At 45.1% G+C, this 17,622-nt stretch overlaps 1 protein-coding gene and 1 long non-coding RNA gene across 2 annotated transcripts in view; one reads left to right on the top strand and one right to left on the bottom strand.

Moving 5' to 3' along the window:
* The window catches only part of Cfap58 (cilia and flagella associated protein 58), a 94,998-nt gene that overhangs the window by 68,797 nt on the left and 8,579 nt on the right, over positions 1-17,622 (bottom strand). Inside the window, exons 4-9 of the mRNA XM_034516683.2 lie at positions 16,213-16,369; positions 14,844-15,038; positions 10,658-10,795; positions 8,533-8,692; positions 6,248-6,330; positions 820-1,011 (exon numbers count right to left, since the gene is read on the bottom strand). Coding sequence (XP_034372574.1) covers positions 820-1,011; positions 6,248-6,330; positions 8,533-8,692; positions 10,658-10,795; positions 14,844-15,038; positions 16,213-16,369 — 925 coding nt within the window. The remainder of the gene's footprint in view (positions 1-819; positions 1,012-6,247; positions 6,331-8,532; positions 8,693-10,657; positions 10,796-14,843; positions 15,039-16,212; positions 16,370-17,622) is intronic.
* LOC143438454 (uncharacterized) lies at positions 6,259-7,902 on the top strand. The gene is made up of 3 exons (XR_013107274.1): positions 6,259-6,386; positions 7,337-7,449; positions 7,786-7,902. It is a non-coding gene; the product is annotated as an uncharacterized LOC143438454 (long non-coding RNA).

Raw genomic sequence — 17,622 nt, 5'->3', positions numbered from 1 at the left:
CTAAAATCAAAATGGTTTTTTGAAGATGTGACTTGGGGGCAATGAGGACAGGAGGTAGTCTTTCTCCTAATATGCTCAGCCTCCATGTTCTAATGAGACAAGACCATCATAGACAGACATGAGGTGAGATGAGAGGGTTGAAAAATGGTAATGTCTGTGGTGGTTTTAATAAGTAAGACCCTTACAGACTCGTGCGTTTGAATGCTTGGCCCGTAGAGAGTAGCACTATTAGAAGGTGTGGCCTCATTGGAGGGAGCATGTCACTCTGGGGGTGGGCATCCAGGTCACATATGCTCAAGCTATCTCCAGTGTGGCACACAGTTTCCTTTTGCTCTCTGCAGATTAAGATGTAGAATTCTCAGCTCTTCCTCTAACATCCTGTCTGCCGGCATGCCGCTATGTTTCCCACCTCGATGATAATGAACTGAACTTCTGAAACTGTAAGTTAGCACCAATTAAATGCTTTCCTTTGTAAGAGCTGCTGTGGTCTTGGTGTCTCTTCACAACAAGAAAACCCTCACTAAGACAATGCCAGAAACATGATGCTGTCAAACCAGGGGTGGGGGTTGCTGTGCAGCAGAGGAGCAGGAAAGAGGAGGGAGCCACAAGGAGAGGGGACAAAGGGAAAAGACAAACAAGAGAAGAGAGAACAGGAGAATGGTCCATTCCACCATTTGGCCCAGGACTGGCTCTGACCAAGACCTAAATCTGAATGCAAAAAGCAGGCTAACATTTGAACAAACCATCCCACCACAGATGGTGGTGACCAGAAATACAGAACACTGTAGCTGCTCACTACAGCACCACTGCGTGGCTTACCCTCTGAGTGAGGTCACTGGCCTCGTTGATGTACCGATCCCGTTCCTTTTCCAGCTGAAAGATGATCTTCCTCTGCTTCTGGGCCTCATCCTTGTAGTTCTGGATCTCCTCCTCCAGGTTCCTCTTGGCTTGCTCATGGAGCTTCACCAGGTCCACCTGCTTCTGGGTCGCACTGACTGCCTTAAGCATATTCTAAAGAACAATGGCAACAAAGCAGGCGCCTTATTCACGTGTTCAGGAACCTGGGATTCAGTTTATCCCAGTTCCTTTATCTGAAACAACCAGATGCCTTGTATTTGGTATGAATCAAAATTATCACTCTATCTATCTATCTATCCATTGCTCTATGATTATGAAGAGTTTGTTTTGTGAATTTTGCACAAGGCACATTTTAACACACTAGCAAACCACTACATCCCAAATAGGACTTTCAGGGTTCCCTGTTTAGCAGTGGGAGACAGTGTCCTAAAGGATAAAGGTATGTGCCGGTGAGCTCACACCACAAGGAAGTAGCAGAGCCAAGATTGGAACCCACCTCCATTCCAGCTCTGATCTTTATGTTGTGAAGACTGAACCACCAAACCTAAGCACCTAAACTGGACGTGATGGTTTGTATATGCTAGGCCCAGGGAGTGGCACTATTAGAAGGTGTGGCCTTGTTGGAGTAGGTGTGTCACTGTGGGCATGGGCTTAAGACCCTCATCCTAGCTGCCTGGAAGCCAGTATTCTGCTAGCAGCCTTCAGATGAAGATGTAGAACTCTCAGCTCCTTCTGCACCATGCCTGCCTGGATGCTGCCATGTTCCTGCCTTGATGATAATGGACCTCAGAACCTGTAAGCCATCCCCAATTAAATGGTATCCTTTATAAGACTTACACTGGTCATGATGCCTGTTCCCAGCTACTGCTGGGAACCCTAACTAACACAGAAGTTGGCACCAGGAGTTGGATATTGCTGTGATAGGCCTGACCATGTTTTTGTTTGGAAGGACGTGAATTTGGGGACTTCAGATTTGAAAAACAGTGGGATGCTTTAAATTGGGCTTAATGGGCTATCCTAATATGGATATAAAAGACTTTGTTAATTGAAGTGATTTAAACTGTGCGGACCTGGCCCAAGAGGTTTCAGAGGAGAATTTCAATATGTGGCCTAGAGACTGTTTTTGTGGAATTTTGGTGAAGAATGTGGCTGCTTTTTGACCTTGTATGAAGAATCCAGCTGAGGCTAAGGTAAAGAGATTTATTTATATTAATTACACTGACAAAGGAAATCTCAGAAAAGACCCAGCAGAGACTTTGTTCTCTGTGTAAGTTTCATGAAGAGCATTTTGAACAAGTACAGCAAGCTTAGAAAGAAAAAACACAAAATATGTAGTAGTAAAGGGGCACCAGGAAGTGAAATGGAGCTGACTCCTGTGTTCAAGGATATTAAATTGAATTAAGGGAGTAGTTACCTTGGGGCAAGGTCCCACCCAGCTAAGTTTAGGCCCAGGCATGGTAGTACAAGCCTTTAATCCCAGGAGGCAAAGACAAACAGAACTCTGAGTCCAGTTCTAGGTGAAGAAAAGCTTAAGTCCAGGCTTGGTGGACCACATCTTTGATTCAAGTGCTTAGGAGACAGGCATGCAGATCTCTGAGTTCAAGGCCAGTCTACAGAGCAAGGTCCAGGACAGCCAAGCTTAGACAAGGAAGGAGCTGAGAAACAGAAAGCTAGAGCTTCTGCAAGCAGCAGAAGTCAGCAGCTTCAGCCATGTGGCTCTGGCTTTAGAGTGAAAAACAGAAAGGACAATTGATGCTGGTGAGCTGGAGCTAAGAAATTAGTGGTGATTAAGAAGAGACCAGCATCACTGAGGTGGAATCTTCTGGGAAGTGTTTGCTGAGAGCACAAAGAAGCCGTGTTCCAGAAATAGCCAAGGTTGCACCTGTGCTGCTGCTGTACTTGGTAATGTGTAAGAGTCACCCAGGTGGTACTGGTTTTGAAGGCATGAAGGGGTCATGAAGAGCAGCTGGGGCTTGGCACTGTGAGAGGCCAGGGAAGGCCATTGGTGAAGGTGCAGCCTCAGTTGTAGGTGATTGGCACCATGAAAAGAACCTTTGAGAGGCTATTGGTGAAGCCTAGTTACAGGGAAAGACCCCAGTATATTGGAGATGCCAGTACCATGGGATGCTCACCAAGAACAGCAGCAGCAGTGGAGTGGATCAACCTGAGCTTAGAGTGCTACAGAGGGCAGAGCTGGAGAAGCGACGTCCGCCCTTTTGAGGAGCCCAGAAGATCATGTATGGATTCTAGACATTGAAACAAGAAGCTGTAACATTAAAGTTGCCTTGGAGACCACAGGATGTTCCAGATGCCAGAGCCATGGGCTATCTGCTGAAGAAAGCTGTTCACAGGGAGTGGAAGCAGCCCAGGAGAAAGAAGTTTGTTACAGTCAACAAAGATGAAAAAGGAGTTGGAGATCTGAAAACTGCATTGATATCAGACATGGAGATGCAGAGTTTGGAGTTTGCCCAGCTGGTTTCCTGTCTTGCTTTGGGGATTACAGTTAAGTGATTGGATGAATCTCAGAAGAGACTTTGAACTTTGAACTTTGAACTTTTAATATTGTTGAGACTGCTATAAACTATGGGGACTTTTGAAGTTGAACTAAATGTATTTTTTACTATGCTATGGCTGGGTATGGCCCCCATAGACTCATGTGTTTGGATGAGCATATTGGGGCCAGGGAGTGGACTGTAATGTCTTGTATGTGCTCGGCCTAGGGAGTGGCACTATAAGTGGGTATGACCCTGTTGGAGTAAGTGTGTCACTGTGGGTGTGGGCTTTAAGACCCTTGTCCTAGCTGCCTGGAAGCCAGTATTCTGCTAGCAGCCTTCAGATGAAGATGTAGAACTCTCAGCTCTGCCTGTATCATGCCTGCCTAGATGCTGCCCTGCTCCCACCTTAATGATGATGGACCAAACCTCTGAATCTGTAAGCCATCCCTAGTTAAATGTTGTCCTCTGTAAGACTTACCTTGGTCATGGTGTCTGGTCACAGAAGTAAAGCCCTAACTAATACAAAAGTTGGTACCAAGGACTGGGATATTGCTATGATAGGTCTAACCATGCTTTTGTTTAGAAGAATGTGGATTTGGGGACTTTGGATTTGGAAATCAGGTATCTACAATTTTTTACATTTATTTATTTTGTCTGTCACACATATAGAGGTCAGAGGACAACAAGAAGGGGTCAGTTTTCTCCTTTCACCATGAGGGTGCCAGCTATTGAACTCTGGATGTCAAACTTGGCAGCAAGGTCCCTTACTTGATAAGCCATCTTGCCACCCCTACAATTTTTACGATGTACTCAGGTACTGATGACTTCAGGAAAACTTTAGGCTGGCTGTCCAGCTTCCTAAGAAAGAAGGGACAAAGGACCATGCATCCTGACAGCCATGTTTCCCAAGAGGGAGAGCTCACCTCCCCAGGCACAAATGAATGGATCTGTGAGCCCCTCAAGGGCTTCATTGTGTGGGAGAGTGTGTGTGGGAGCTTGTGTGTGTGTGTGTATGCTGGACCTGCTTAATTTTAATTTTGCAGCTCAGTAGACAGTGTCTACCCGGGAGTGGATAGTGTCAGCCACCTTCCTGCCATATGGAGCAGAAAACAGAGTCTTTGTCAAAGAGAAATGAATTCAAACATCAGCATGAAAGCTTATGGTGAGCAAGGAAGGCTCCATCCTGAGAATGCCAAGCTGGCTCCCTGGAACTTTCTGGGGACCAGATCCAGGGCTTCCAGGATGCGCCCGACAGTTTCTTCTCTAATCCCTAAAGGAACCCAAGGTACAATTCTGCCTGAAGAACCACTGGACTAGAGCATGAAAGATGCTCATGAAACATTAGCTGGGTGATGATGTAGAGAACACGCAAGGTCAGTTGGATTTTCAGGTACTTGGATGAAGCATTTATTTTATAAATGTCACTCCACGAAATACTGAACTTATAGATATGCCACACTGACTGTCAAAACAATGTCACTTTTTTCATGAAGACTGGCATTTCAAATCAGTGAGGAAAGAGTCTATTAATTAATAAAGCTGATTGCACACCGACTGGGTCTCACGCAGGCAGAAGCCTGGGAAAATACTGAACCTGAACCACAAACCTTGCCTGGAAGGAGGAGCCTATGATGCAAACCAAATGGAGAGATGTAAAATAGCCCTTATGCTGCATGCCCCGAGGGGCAGAAAACCTACTAGCTATTCACAAAGGTGTGTACAATGTGAGGGATAAAGAAAGATGAGTTTCAAAACTAAATCCGGAGTTGGAGATGTGGCTTAGTGGTGGAGTATTTACACAGCTTGTGTGAGGCCCCTAAGCTCTACCTTCCAGCACCACAAGAAAGGAGAGAGTGGGGAGGGTGACTAAGGTCAAGGGAATGTCTTCCTAGACATAAGGTTGCAGAATAAAGGATAATTTATTGACCTATTGGGAAGAGACTTCAATAATTTTCTTACTGAATGTTTTTCCATAGAAATATCTAATCTGCCCATTCCTGAAGATTCTCTTGTCTACTTCAAGTGAGAATGTAGCGTGCTCTTTTAAAACTTGTTCTTTTCTGAGAACACACTGAAGCATGTCCAGGAGCTAAAACCATTCTGTTACCTGGAAGTAGCCTGGCCCCTCCATCCTGACCTGTGACTTCTCCCTCCCAAGATCAAACCCTCAGAAGTCTGTCACAGGAAGAAGGAACACTCTGGAAGGAAGGCAGCAGAGAAAATCTGCCTTTCTGGGGAAGCTTGAAGTCTGCAAAACCTTCCCCAACCTTCTCCATCAGCTTTAGACTGTCATGAAGACCAAAAGAGACAGGGTAAGAAACCAAACCCAAATCCTACATGGTGTGTGAGACCCTGGGTTCGATCCCTCGACCCACAAGAAATGGGAAAGTGAAGGACTGAATCCAGTAGAATATTTTCCTAAATGTAAGTCATAGAATTCTGAAAAGACAGACAGAAGAAAGAAAGGCTAGACCTACCTCACCGACCAGTCATTTTCTTCCCTAACACCTCAAAGGCATATTTCAATTAGCACTCACACCTGTAATTTGGGGATTAGTCATATTGTAGATTATAGATATTAAATTAAGATACTTGATGAACTGCTTAGAATACCAAGAAACACAGCAGCAATGAGAACAGAATCTAAAAACACCCTGAAAAGGCCTCCTGGCGTATATGCTAATTCTCCAGAGCCCCTTTGAGCTGGGTTGCGATAATGTAGCTTCAATTCAGGCCAGACAGGCGGCTGCCCAGAGGAAAATGAAAAGCATTAGTTACCCTAATCCATTGCTGTTTGCTCTGGAAAGTCTTTCCCTGACAACTCTGAGTGGGCACCACGGGGTGAGGGGAAGGCGTTATTTAGCAACGTCATCACGTCACCGTGACAAGCTCACCTTGTTCAGGATGTCCCTCTCTCTCAGAAGCTCCTCCATTGCCTTCTTATCAAGCTCCGCTTGCTTCTTTGAAGACTCCACCTCTAAATCACCAGGCAGAAAAAATTATCATGAATGGAGACTGGATCCAAGGGAGAAGGTAACCAAGCCAAAGTAATTAAAAAAAAAAAAAAAAAAAGTTTCATGTTTTCAGCAGTTGCTGAGCAACTACTCAGAGTTCAGTGACAGGTGACCTTCACTCTTACTCAAGGATCTTCTGGTCCCACTAAAGAGCAGGGAAAGGAAACGGAAAGAGATTCAGCCAGCCACAGGACTAAGGGTTAGCAAAGGAGAGAGTAAAAGCCTGAGCCAGCTGGCTGCCAACGGTCTTTGAGCTGTTTAGATCTTTTCCCTTATATCTGTAGGTAGAATTATAAAATGTAACTACCTAGAAGTTGTTACATCCCTCCATTTGCCAAGTCTTTCTTTATGCCCCTCGGAGGAATTCTGTAGCTCTTTATATATGGGTCTTACAGACATGTTTGTAACTTTGTTTATAGATACTTTATTACTTTAGTTACTACTGTGGAACAGGAGTCTAGCTAATTTTTTTTTTTTTTAAATAAAATGCTACTGGTAGCTACACAAAGTTTATAGCCTCCTACCTTATTGAAATTTCTTATTAATTCTGGAAGGTTTGCAGGTCATTTCTAGGATATTATTGTAGGAAATCCTAACATAGAAAGGGCTCATGCTCCTAACCAATATAGCTAACACTGCTGTTTGATTTGGTGCATCAAAAGGTACACACAGGTAGCCATTTAGGAGGCTGTGAATTGGAAGGCTGCTTCAGCCCAAAAATTCAAGACTAGCCTGGGCAATATAGCAAGATGTTATAGCAGACAAAAGTCCCCAAGGAAGGACATTGTCAATAGTAGATATGAAATAACAAAAAGAAAATGGAAGAAAGAAAAGAAAAAGAAACATACTGTCTTCTATAAATGTGACTCAATGGGGAAAGAATTTGATCCAATGCTCAATAGATTAAAAATATCTGTGGGGGACCTGAAGAGATGGCTGGGTGGTTAAGAGTATTTGCTTCTCTTTCAGAGGACCCAGGTTCAAGTCCCAGCATCCACATGGCAGCTCACAACCATCAGTAACTCCAGCCCAAGGGATCCAATATGCTCTTCTGGCCTTTGAGGATACCAGATATCCACATGGTATACAGACATTCAGGCAAAACACTTACAAACTGAATATATACTGAATATATATATATATATATATATATATATATATATATATACACACACACACACATAGTCAAAGCAGGGAAAGGGAGGGAGACTGATCTCAACACTTACAATTAGAGCAAGAAAAAAATACAAAAATTAAAACATGGAGCTATTTTGGTCTCATTTGTCCAATGCTCTAAAAGTTCCATTATTCTTCATTTCTATTATGGAAGACTTTGGGCTGTAAATCCTCATTACCCTGAGGGCATCCTGAAAGCAAGGTCTTCCACACACCCAGTGTTAGCTCATGGTCTGTACCAGTTTTACAGGGTAGATGCATGGAGAAGCTGCTGAGCTAACCTGAAGCTACAACTCAACGAAAGACCATCTCCAACTGTCTTGGAAGGAAATGGCAGCTGGACGTCCTAAAGCTTACTTGACAAGTGTGTCTAAAAGTAACATCTAGAGATCTAGATTTTGTACAACTTGCAGAGAGGCAATGTGTACTTTTGTGAGTATCGCTCAACATCCTGTAAGGAAATTAAAAAGACACATGTGTTAAGACGTGTGTGTTCCTGCATCACTCAGTCAGAATGCATACTCAAGAGTCTCTTTCTACAGGTCCCGAGCTGCTTCTGCCACACAGGATTTGACCATATCTCACATTTTTTAATTATATTGTTGTTCAGAAAATAACATGCGGCATTTAGTAAGCTCTTAACTCTGTGCCAAATATTTCTGAAATACAAGCAACCCCAGATCTTATTCATCAGGGACATTGATTTCAAGATATTCCTCATCTTCTATGGAAAGACCTAAGAGTTCAGTTGTTATTTATTTCAGTGGCAAATACTGAACACTACTTTAGGTTAGACCCACATGGTGCCAAAGAAACCTACTGAAGGATTTGGTAAGTAAAGGAAGTTTACGGTATTGAAGACAGCGGCCTCTCCGGTTGGAATGCCATCTGATATCACGTGGCATGATTCTGCCTCTCACAGAGTCCCGGGTTGTGGATTGGCAGTAGTTACCAGTGAAATGCTTATAAATAAAGACATAGTGGGTTACCTCTTTCTAACCCCAGGATCTGATTCTTCAGGGTCTCCTTTTGCTGTTCCACTTCTGCCTTTTGGTCATCGATCAGGTGCAGCTTCTTGTGGATCTGTTCTCTAATTTTGTTAAGCTTCCCGAGGTCGAGGCGCATCTGGTGGATTTCATCCTCTTTGGCCTGTATTAGGGGAGAGAATTAGCTGAGGATGCTGAACAATGGACTAAATTCAGAGCCAATAAGAAGAGATTTCTGTATCAGTGTAGTTGATCCATGGAACCGGATCAAAGCACACACAATGTTCAGTCTCTAGAGAAATGGAAAGCCTTTTATGCACCACATACTGTGACTAAAGTATGTGGTGCATAAAATAAAAATAATAAAAAGGCTGATAAAAAAAAAAACTTGATGTTTTAAGTTGCCACCTATTTACAAAGTCTAGCAAGAATACCAAGTTATGCGCATACAAGTGTTTGAGTTCCGCATACAAATGCTGTATTCGACTGGCAGTTTGTGATCTCTCTGAGAAGGTTATTAAATTGCTATAAAATATTTAAACATTCTTTTGGACCCACAGGGTCATAGAAACCCAGTTACACACACCAGAGAGTCATCCTTGCTCAGAGCCTGATAGACTGTAGATGTGCAAACAGACCTGTGGCGGGATCAGTAGCACGGATAAGCAAATTAACACATTGGCAAGAGATGTCAGAAAACCATTGTAACAAAGGAACTCTCCAGTCTTGGGGGCTTTTTCATTACAAATTAAATTCACTGTTTAAAGAAACATTGCCATCAAGGACTGGAGACATAGCTCAGTGGCTAAGAGTACTTGCTGCTCTTCCACAGGACCCAGGTTTGATTCCCAGCACCCACATGGAAACTCCAGTCCCAGGAATTCAACATCTTTGGCAATCACCTTAACTCTAGAGAAAAGAGAAATTTAGCTATGCATGTTACCTCTGGGTTATTGCTAGAAACATAATCCATTAATTTTGGGACATAACAAAAGTCGAATGTCTCATTCATGTTATCAAAGAACAGAATTAGTGAGATAATTTTTTTTCTTACTATAATTTCACCTCAGGGGCTACCATCTTGCTCTGACTTAAGTGGCCATCTCATGTCTGCTCCAACTTACTACAGCATCATAAGGAACAAGCTTCAAGTCAGCTCACTATAGACTCTTCTAAATGTTCTTTGTCTTAGACTCTAGAAGACTCAAGTTGGCTGATCTTAAAGCCTTTTCAATGTTGTGGTGTTCTCATTATGTAGCCATTAATCCAGACTCCATGGTTACACTTCAAAAAATCCTGGAAAAATCTCTTCTTTGGGGTATGCATTTAAAACAGGATCTATGGTGTGTGTGTGTGTGTGTGTGTGTGTGTGTGTGTGTGTGTGTCCTCTTCAGATTCTCCAAGAGACTATAATACAAAAAAGCAGTCTGGCTCACTACTCCCATATATACACTATTCTTAGTAGGCCATTTATTTTATGCCCACTACCCAGATATAATAAAAATAGGGAATATTGATTTCCCTTTCAGAACTGAAGTGAAAAATGTAGAGTTGTCTGTTAATCACAAAGGCATGTGATACAGACCTAAGTGTCAAATGAGTATACAGTGTTCACGTGCAAGCAGGCTTTATTGAGAGAAGGAAGAACAGGAAAACCGCTTGAAATATATGTATTAAACAGTAGTGAAAAAAAAAAAAAAAAAAAAAAAAAAGATTCTACAATGCTGGAACGCCCAACAGTGCCAGCCGATGCTGCAGCTCTCCCACGCTACCCTCTACTTACAAACAGCAAACTCTATATTGTACACATGGTGAGTGGATTCTAGCTCTGGGCAACTGGTTGCTTGCAGGGCTAATTACAGGGAGAGCATCTGAGCTTGCTTGAGAATCCATTTACATGTGTAAATGATCAATTCTGTAAGTAAGAGAGGAAGTCATCAGACTCCCACTTCCCCCCCTCGACCGCTCCCCCAGGCCTGAAGTGATCACTGTGGGCTTGCACCTGCCTCTCTGTACCAAGGCTCTCATGCAGGCTACTACTGTAAGGGCTCCAATGGCAAAGGCGAACCTCCATTCACCGGGACTGAGGACAGAAGCGCTAGGGACCAGACATGCACAATGTGTTTACTTTGAGTTCCAGGGCCTTCTGCTGGTTTTCCTGGGACAGCTGCTCGCAAGCCAAAGTGTGCTGCTCGTTCTCTTGCTGGAGTTTCGAGTTCCGCATCTGAAACTGTTCCACCTCCTTCGCAGCTCTCTCGTTCAGGATCTGAAAGGTGGGGAGTGAGGGAGCCGTTTAATGCCTGCTAATCTGAGGACTGTGTCTGCAAATGCACACGGGAGGCCCCACAACCTCCTTAGAAGATACCAACCACGGTCCTTTTCGTCTTACAGAAAATTTCCTTATCCCCAGTGAAAGCACTCACGCCCTCAAATATAATGAGTGCTAAATGACCGAGGAAACCGATGGCTTCTAATGAATAACACAGTGAGCAGGGTTTCTTTTTTTCTGAGAGCCTTTGGGAAGTCTTGTTCACAGGTGGTGGATAAATATTTTAATGTCTGTTTGCCGTTTGGCAGGCTTTGCATAGGCAACAATTTCTATAATCGTTGCAAATGAGCTGGAGACTCAAATGGGTTTTGTCAGCTCTGGGACTCTGAAGCTGTGGCCTCAGAAGCAAATCCTGCATTAACATGCCACCATCATTTTCCTGAGCAGAACGGGTCTCCAACACTAACCCAGACACAATTCCCCTCTAATCCAACTTAAGTCGAAAATGGGGAGCAGCGGGCGTAGGAGGTAGTTAGTGCCCGCTCTGCACATGCGTGGTTTAATACAACAAAGGATTCTATCCGAAAACACTATTTCTGCTGGAGAAATGCTAAGGACATGAAGGATAACAAAGAAGCAGAAGGAAGAAGGGGGAAACCAGGCACTTGCTTTAAATATACCTTCCTTGTGTGCAAAAACAAATCACAGAGACATGCAGTTCCCTATCCCTGGGAACGAAACAGAATGGAGCCACCTTGCTAAAGATGACATTTTGTTTTATATGGATCCTAGGTACTATTATACAAAACCTTTGTTTTACCCAGGTGTCCAAAGTTGGGGTTTTCTTTCTTTGTCTTTAATTTTATGTTTAAAGAAGCCTTGTGGATTTTTCCCCCTCCTGAAGACCACACACTGTGTATTATCCGTTTGAATTCTGGCTTCATATGAAATTAATAAGGCACAAATGACAAAAAATGTATTCTAATATCTACTTTTCAAGTAGAAAAGTGTTGTGTGCCCTGACAAGTCCTTCAGAAGCAAACTTCATAAGAGAAAACCACTTTTAGGAAAAGACTCTTTAACTAAATGTATTGTTTCTTTAAGGAATGAAAAAGGGAGGGCAATAAGTATCTGTAAGCTCAGTATTTGGAAGGCTGGGTCAGAAGAATTGCAAGTTCAAGGCTAGCCTGGGCTAAACAGTGTCTTGGGGGATGAGGGGAGAAGAAGAGAAAAGACTGATTAAAATCATTAATATCTGTATAGTCTTAAATGGTCACAAGTGGGGGAACATTTAGAAACATGACTCTATTTAAAATGCATAAAGATTAAGAATGGCTTTCTCAACTTGAAACTCAAACCTGTTAGGAATGAATGCACTCATTATATCCACTCACTCATCCCACAGTATTGAGGACTAATGGTCCATGGGCACCGTGAAGGGATGCCATCAGGCTTATCTGTCTGGGCTGATACTGTCCCCACAGGCCACACTGAGCACTGAGCACAACCCTGACACAAATAGGAGTTACATTTTACGTCACTAGTGAATGTGAAGTCACGTGTGGTTTGATGGCCTCCCTGCTGGACACCACAGGTCCATAACTACATGGTGATGACATAACCAACAGGATGTGGCAAAAGCAAGACACAGGAGAGTGTGCCCAGGTTGTGGTTCATTTCAGTTAAGCTCGGGCAAAACTCTTACTTGCTTAGAACTTCAGAGATGGTAAAACAGCTGAGGAGAGGCACAGGGGCTTTGGGGGGGGTCAGTAATGCTTGGTTTTCTTAGCTGACTGCAAAGAGAGAGAATGGCAAGTTCAAGATCAGAAGTGTCGACCTGGGGAGGCCCCTTGTCTCAAAATAAGAAATAAAAATAGAAAAAAAAAGAGAGAGAGAAGGGTGGGAGATAGCTCAGTGGCAGAGTGCTTGCCTGGCGTGTGTAAAAATCTGATCCTCAGTCCCCAGAACTCAAAAGGAAGAAGGGGGGGGGAGCTGTCTTTGAGTAGCTATGGGGGTCAGAAGCAAGAAAATGGTTCATAACCATCTGTTGGGAACACCATGACTGGAGAGAAGCCGGCTCGGTGACTAGGGAGCACAGGCTGTTCTCCAGAGGATCCAAGTTGGATGCCTAGAACCCACATGGCAGCTCACAGCTTTCTGTAACTCCATTCTTAGATCTCACACCCTCTTCTGGCCTCTGAGGGCACTAGGCATACATGTGGTATACAGGCATACATGCAAGCTAAACATTCACACACAAAAAAATTTTTTATTCAAAACCCAGTTACACCAATAAGTAGCAACTCTCATGACCACTGAATTGTACCTATTTTCCAGGAAAAAAATAATCACAAAAATGTAGGCTTTGGGCTGCAGTTCAGTTGGTAGAGGATTTGCCTAGCATATAAGAAGGCCTAAGGTCTGTCCCCGGCATCGAACTTACTAGGTGAGGTGGTGCTTGCCAGTGATCCTAGCGCTTGGAGTTGGGAGTCAGGAGGATCAAAAGTTCAAGCTTCACACTGAATCCAGCCTGTGCTACATGAGAACCTAGCAGAAAGAAGGAGAGTGAAGAGGGGGAAGGGGAGGGAGGGGAAGAGGAGAGATGGGGAGAGAGAAGGGAGAGACGAGAGGAGAGGGGAGGAGAGGGCAGGGGAGTGGAGGAGAAGGGGAGAAGGGGAGAGGGGGAGAGGGGGAGAAGGGGGAGGGGAGAAGGGGAGAAGAGGGGAAGGGGAGAAGGGGGAAGGGGAAAGTGGGAAGGGGAAGGGGAGAAGGGGAGAAGGGGGAAGAGGGGAAAGGGAGAAGGGGGAAGGGGAGAAGGGGAGAAGGGGAGAAGGGGGAGAAGGGGGAAAGGGGAGAAGGGGGAGGGGAGAAGGGGAGAAGAGGGGAAGGGGGAAAGGGGAAAAGGGGGAGGGGGGAAGGGGAGACGAGGGGAAGGGGAAAGGGGAGAAGGGGGTGGGGAGAAGGGGAGAAGAGGGGAAGGGGGAAAGGGGAGAAGGGGGAGAAGGGGGAAAGGGGAGAAGGGGGGAGGGGAAAAGGGGAAAAGGGGGAGGGGAGAAGGGGAGAAGAGGGGAAGGGGAGAAGGGGGAAGGGGAGAAGAGGGGAAGGGGAGAAGGGGGAAGGAGAAAGTGGGAAGGGGAAGGGGGAAGGGGAGAAGGGGGAAGAGGGGAAAGGGAGAAGGGGGAAGGGGAAAAGGGGAAGGGAGGAAGGGAAGAAGGGGAAAGGGAGAAGGGGGAAGGGGGCAAGGGGGCAAGGGGGCAAGGGGAGAAGTGTTGGGAGCCGACTTTAGCAGAAAGCGGCTAGATCAACTTTGCAGCCATCTGGAACCATATACCCTGACGAAAGATTTGGTTTTCAATAGCCTACAACAGCTGAAGCACACTCTGATATCCCACATATTTTGTGTTGCTGTTTACTGGCCCCAGCTACAAGGTGCATGTGGTAGTCACGCCTGCAAGACATGCGGTTCACGTGCTGTCCACGTGCTATCTACACCATACATGCCTGTAAGGCGCACGTGCTATCCAAGCCTGCAAGGCATTACGGTGCATGTGCTATCCACGCTATAGACGCCTGTAAGGCTTACGTCATATCAACACCTGCAAGGCACATGGTATCCACGCGCCTACAAGGCATGTGGCAAAAGCCTATAAATAGCTCAGAATTCCCTTCAATAAAAGAGACTTGATACGAGACTTGATCAGACGCCCTGTCTTGTCTCCATTCTTCGCATCTCTTGCCCCAAGAGCCCCTCTCTCTCTCTTGACCAGAGCACTTAGCCCCAAAAGCGTTGAGGCAAAAGTGTTGAGGCAGAATGTGGGCCTCAACAGAGAAGGGAGAAAGGGAGAAGGGGGAAGGGGGGAAGGGGGAAGGGGGGAAGGGGGAAGGGGAGGAGGGGAGGAGGGGAGGAGGGGAGGAGGGGAGGAGGGGAGGAGGGGAGGAGGGGAGGAGGGGAGGAGGGGAGGAGGGGAGGAGGGGAGGAGGGGAGGAGGGGAGGAGGGGAGGAGGGGAGGAGAACAGGCCAGAGAAGAGAGGAGGCGGCGTTCACCTTCTGCTCTTTGAGCTGCTGCTCCAGCCGCTGAAGCTCCTCCTTGCTCTTGTGCATATACTGCTGCATAGACTTCATCTCCGACTGCCGGCCGTCCATGTCCGACTGGATCTGCCTGAGCTCTTTCTCCAGCTTTTCCTTCTTCCGAGACTCCCTGGAAGCTTCATTCTGACGATGCTGAATTTCTTGTTGGAACTGTGTGGGAAGGCAGAGAGAGAAGAGATGAGTCCTCCCTCCCAGTGGTAGATCTCCACCAGACAAGACCTGCGTCCGGAGCATCTGGCCTGAAGTATGGTTCCACGGTACAGCCTCTGTGGGACAGTCATGCTGGGCCTGAAGTTCACAGGTTCGGGGATGTTCTGTGTTGGTTTTCAGGACTTTGACAACAGAAGGGTCACCCTAGCTGCAGGCAACAAATTCACCAATGATATTATGATGATATTATAAATATCAACCAAATGCAGAATGCTCAGAGTTCTGAGGATGTTAAATATAAGAAGGCTATCCAGCTTTGCATTAGGAGGGGCCAGTTACTAGAAATAAGAAATTGTGTTATGGGCTGGTGAGATGGCTCAGTGGTTAAGAGCACTGACTGCTCTTCCAGAGGTCATGAGTTCAAATCCCAGCAACCACATGGTGGCTCACAACCATCCATAATGAGATCTGATGCCCTCATATGGGTATCTGAAGACAGCAACAGTGTACTTACATAAAATAAATAAATTATTAAAAAAAAAAAAAGAAATTGTGTTACTTGGTCATGGGTGTTGTTAAGCCAAACACTGTGGTTACATCTTCATGTCCAAAATCTATGAAAAGCCCTTTTCTTTTTTTAAAAAAAGATTTATTTTATTTATTGCATATGCATGCATACTCTATCTGTGTGTACACTTGTGGCCTGTGTGCCAGAAGAGGGCATCAGATCCCATTATAGATGGTGGTGAGCCACCATCTGGCTGCTGGGACCTGCTCAGGACCTCTAGAAAGAACATGCAGAGCTCCCAACCACTGAGCCGTCTCTCCAGCACCGAAAAGACCTTTTTGTTATCTTATGCTCAAGAATGTCTTTTCTTCTACTCTTGTGATTTACCTTGTGAGTTATAAAGGAGAAGACCAAGGGATTTCTTGCTCTGTGACTGGTGTAGGAACACCACCTAAGCCCAAACCTTAGGCAGAGCTATGCATGGCCTTAATGACCACTCAGACAGAACCCTGGGCAAAAAGGACTCAAGAGACAGGGCCAGAGAAACAAGCAAGTACAGAGAACATTTGACTTGGACATAAGGGGCTATATCTGAGAGAGGCACTAGACAGGAAAGGAGGCAGGAAGGACAGACCATCCTCCAGAAGCGGAAGGTGGTGGGCAGACCTGACAGATGGTTATTTCCGCTTCCTCCTTGGCATGCTCTGCTGCCTGCTGCTTTTCGATGGTCAGAGATAGGTTCTCCCGCAACTTCACCACTTCTGACAGGAGCTGATCACGCTCTTTTGTCACCTCTTCTTTGAACTTCAGTAAATCTCGAATGCTGAACAGGAAGAACACAGGAGTCAGACTAATGGGCCATTTGTTCGGGGGTCCATCCCATTGTCCCAAAGTCTGGCTTCCTGAGAGGTCCATGGTGCACACTGTTCAGGCCTTAAGAAACAAGAATGGAAACTGGTTGTGAGGTGTTTGCTAAAAAGAAATGACAAAAAATAATAAATACAATAAAATTCTTTTTTGTTTTTAGTAAAGTATACTCGTGTGTGTGTGTGTGATGTGCATGTATGTATGCATGTGCACAAGTATGCCTCTGTGTGTGTGTGTGTGTGTGTGTGTGTGTGTGTGTGTGTGTATTACAGACACTTCTAAAAAGACAGATGCTAATCGTGTTAATGTCTGAGAATCAAGATTTCTGGTAGAAAAGTTGGGAGCCTGGGTTCTTCCTGTATCTCTGTGTTACTTGGATCTGTTACAGTAAGACCAAGTCTTTATTGTCAACTCTTAAAATGAGCACTGTGGAAATGTCAATTTAGGGAATTAGTTATCTAATGTATCCACTGGGGGCTATGGTGACAGCAAAACTGTGTAAAATAAAGCATAAATATAACCAAATTATATGCATCACCAGCTTTCTTCTCATTCACCCAAAGAAATTAATTTTTCCCGAGGGGTGAAGCCCAGAGAAAATGTTCCCCAGAACAAACTGGAAAACCAGGCATGCTGTCGGGCTTTGAAGAGCCCGTAATAATACTCATTGATTCAAATTGTAAGCCAAACAGCCCCACGTTACAAAATCCATTCCATCTGACTAGCCATGACTTCCTGTGGAATTATTGCTTTTGACTGTGTAGCTCTTCGTCTTATGGGGCTTCTGCAGCAAGGTAAACCCAAAGGGAGGCAGCAGCAAGCTAAGATCATGCCCTGCAGATTCTTGCAGCTGACAGTCACCAGGCGATGGCTCAAAACATGGGAATTTGACAGCACTGATTTTACCAGTATCTTTGATATGACCTAAGTGTTTCATAAGCAACCTTCAAACCCATGCCCAAATGCATCTGGAGAAATGAAACCCCAACTCTAAGGCTGATTTGAAGAGAGAGAACCTCCACTGAACACACTGTTGAAGCTCCGACTCCAAGCGGTACCTGCACCACACACCACACTCCTCACCCTCTTCCACCTCTCCTTAAAATGCCTCCTGTCACCACCAGCTCCCCCACATGGCTCGTCAGTGGATCTTCCATGAGTCCATCATTACAGAGACCATGTGGTTGTTTTTCCTATTCCTTTCCCTGA

Source organism: Arvicanthis niloticus, chromosome 1 (assembly GCF_011762505.2).
Source record: "Arvicanthis niloticus isolate mArvNil1 chromosome 1, mArvNil1.pat.X, whole genome shotgun sequence".
Taxonomy (NCBI): domain Eukaryota; kingdom Metazoa; phylum Chordata; class Mammalia; order Rodentia; family Muridae; genus Arvicanthis; species Arvicanthis niloticus.
The sequence above is the reverse complement of the archived record's forward strand: the minus strand, read 5'-3'. Positions and strand labels throughout refer to the sequence as shown.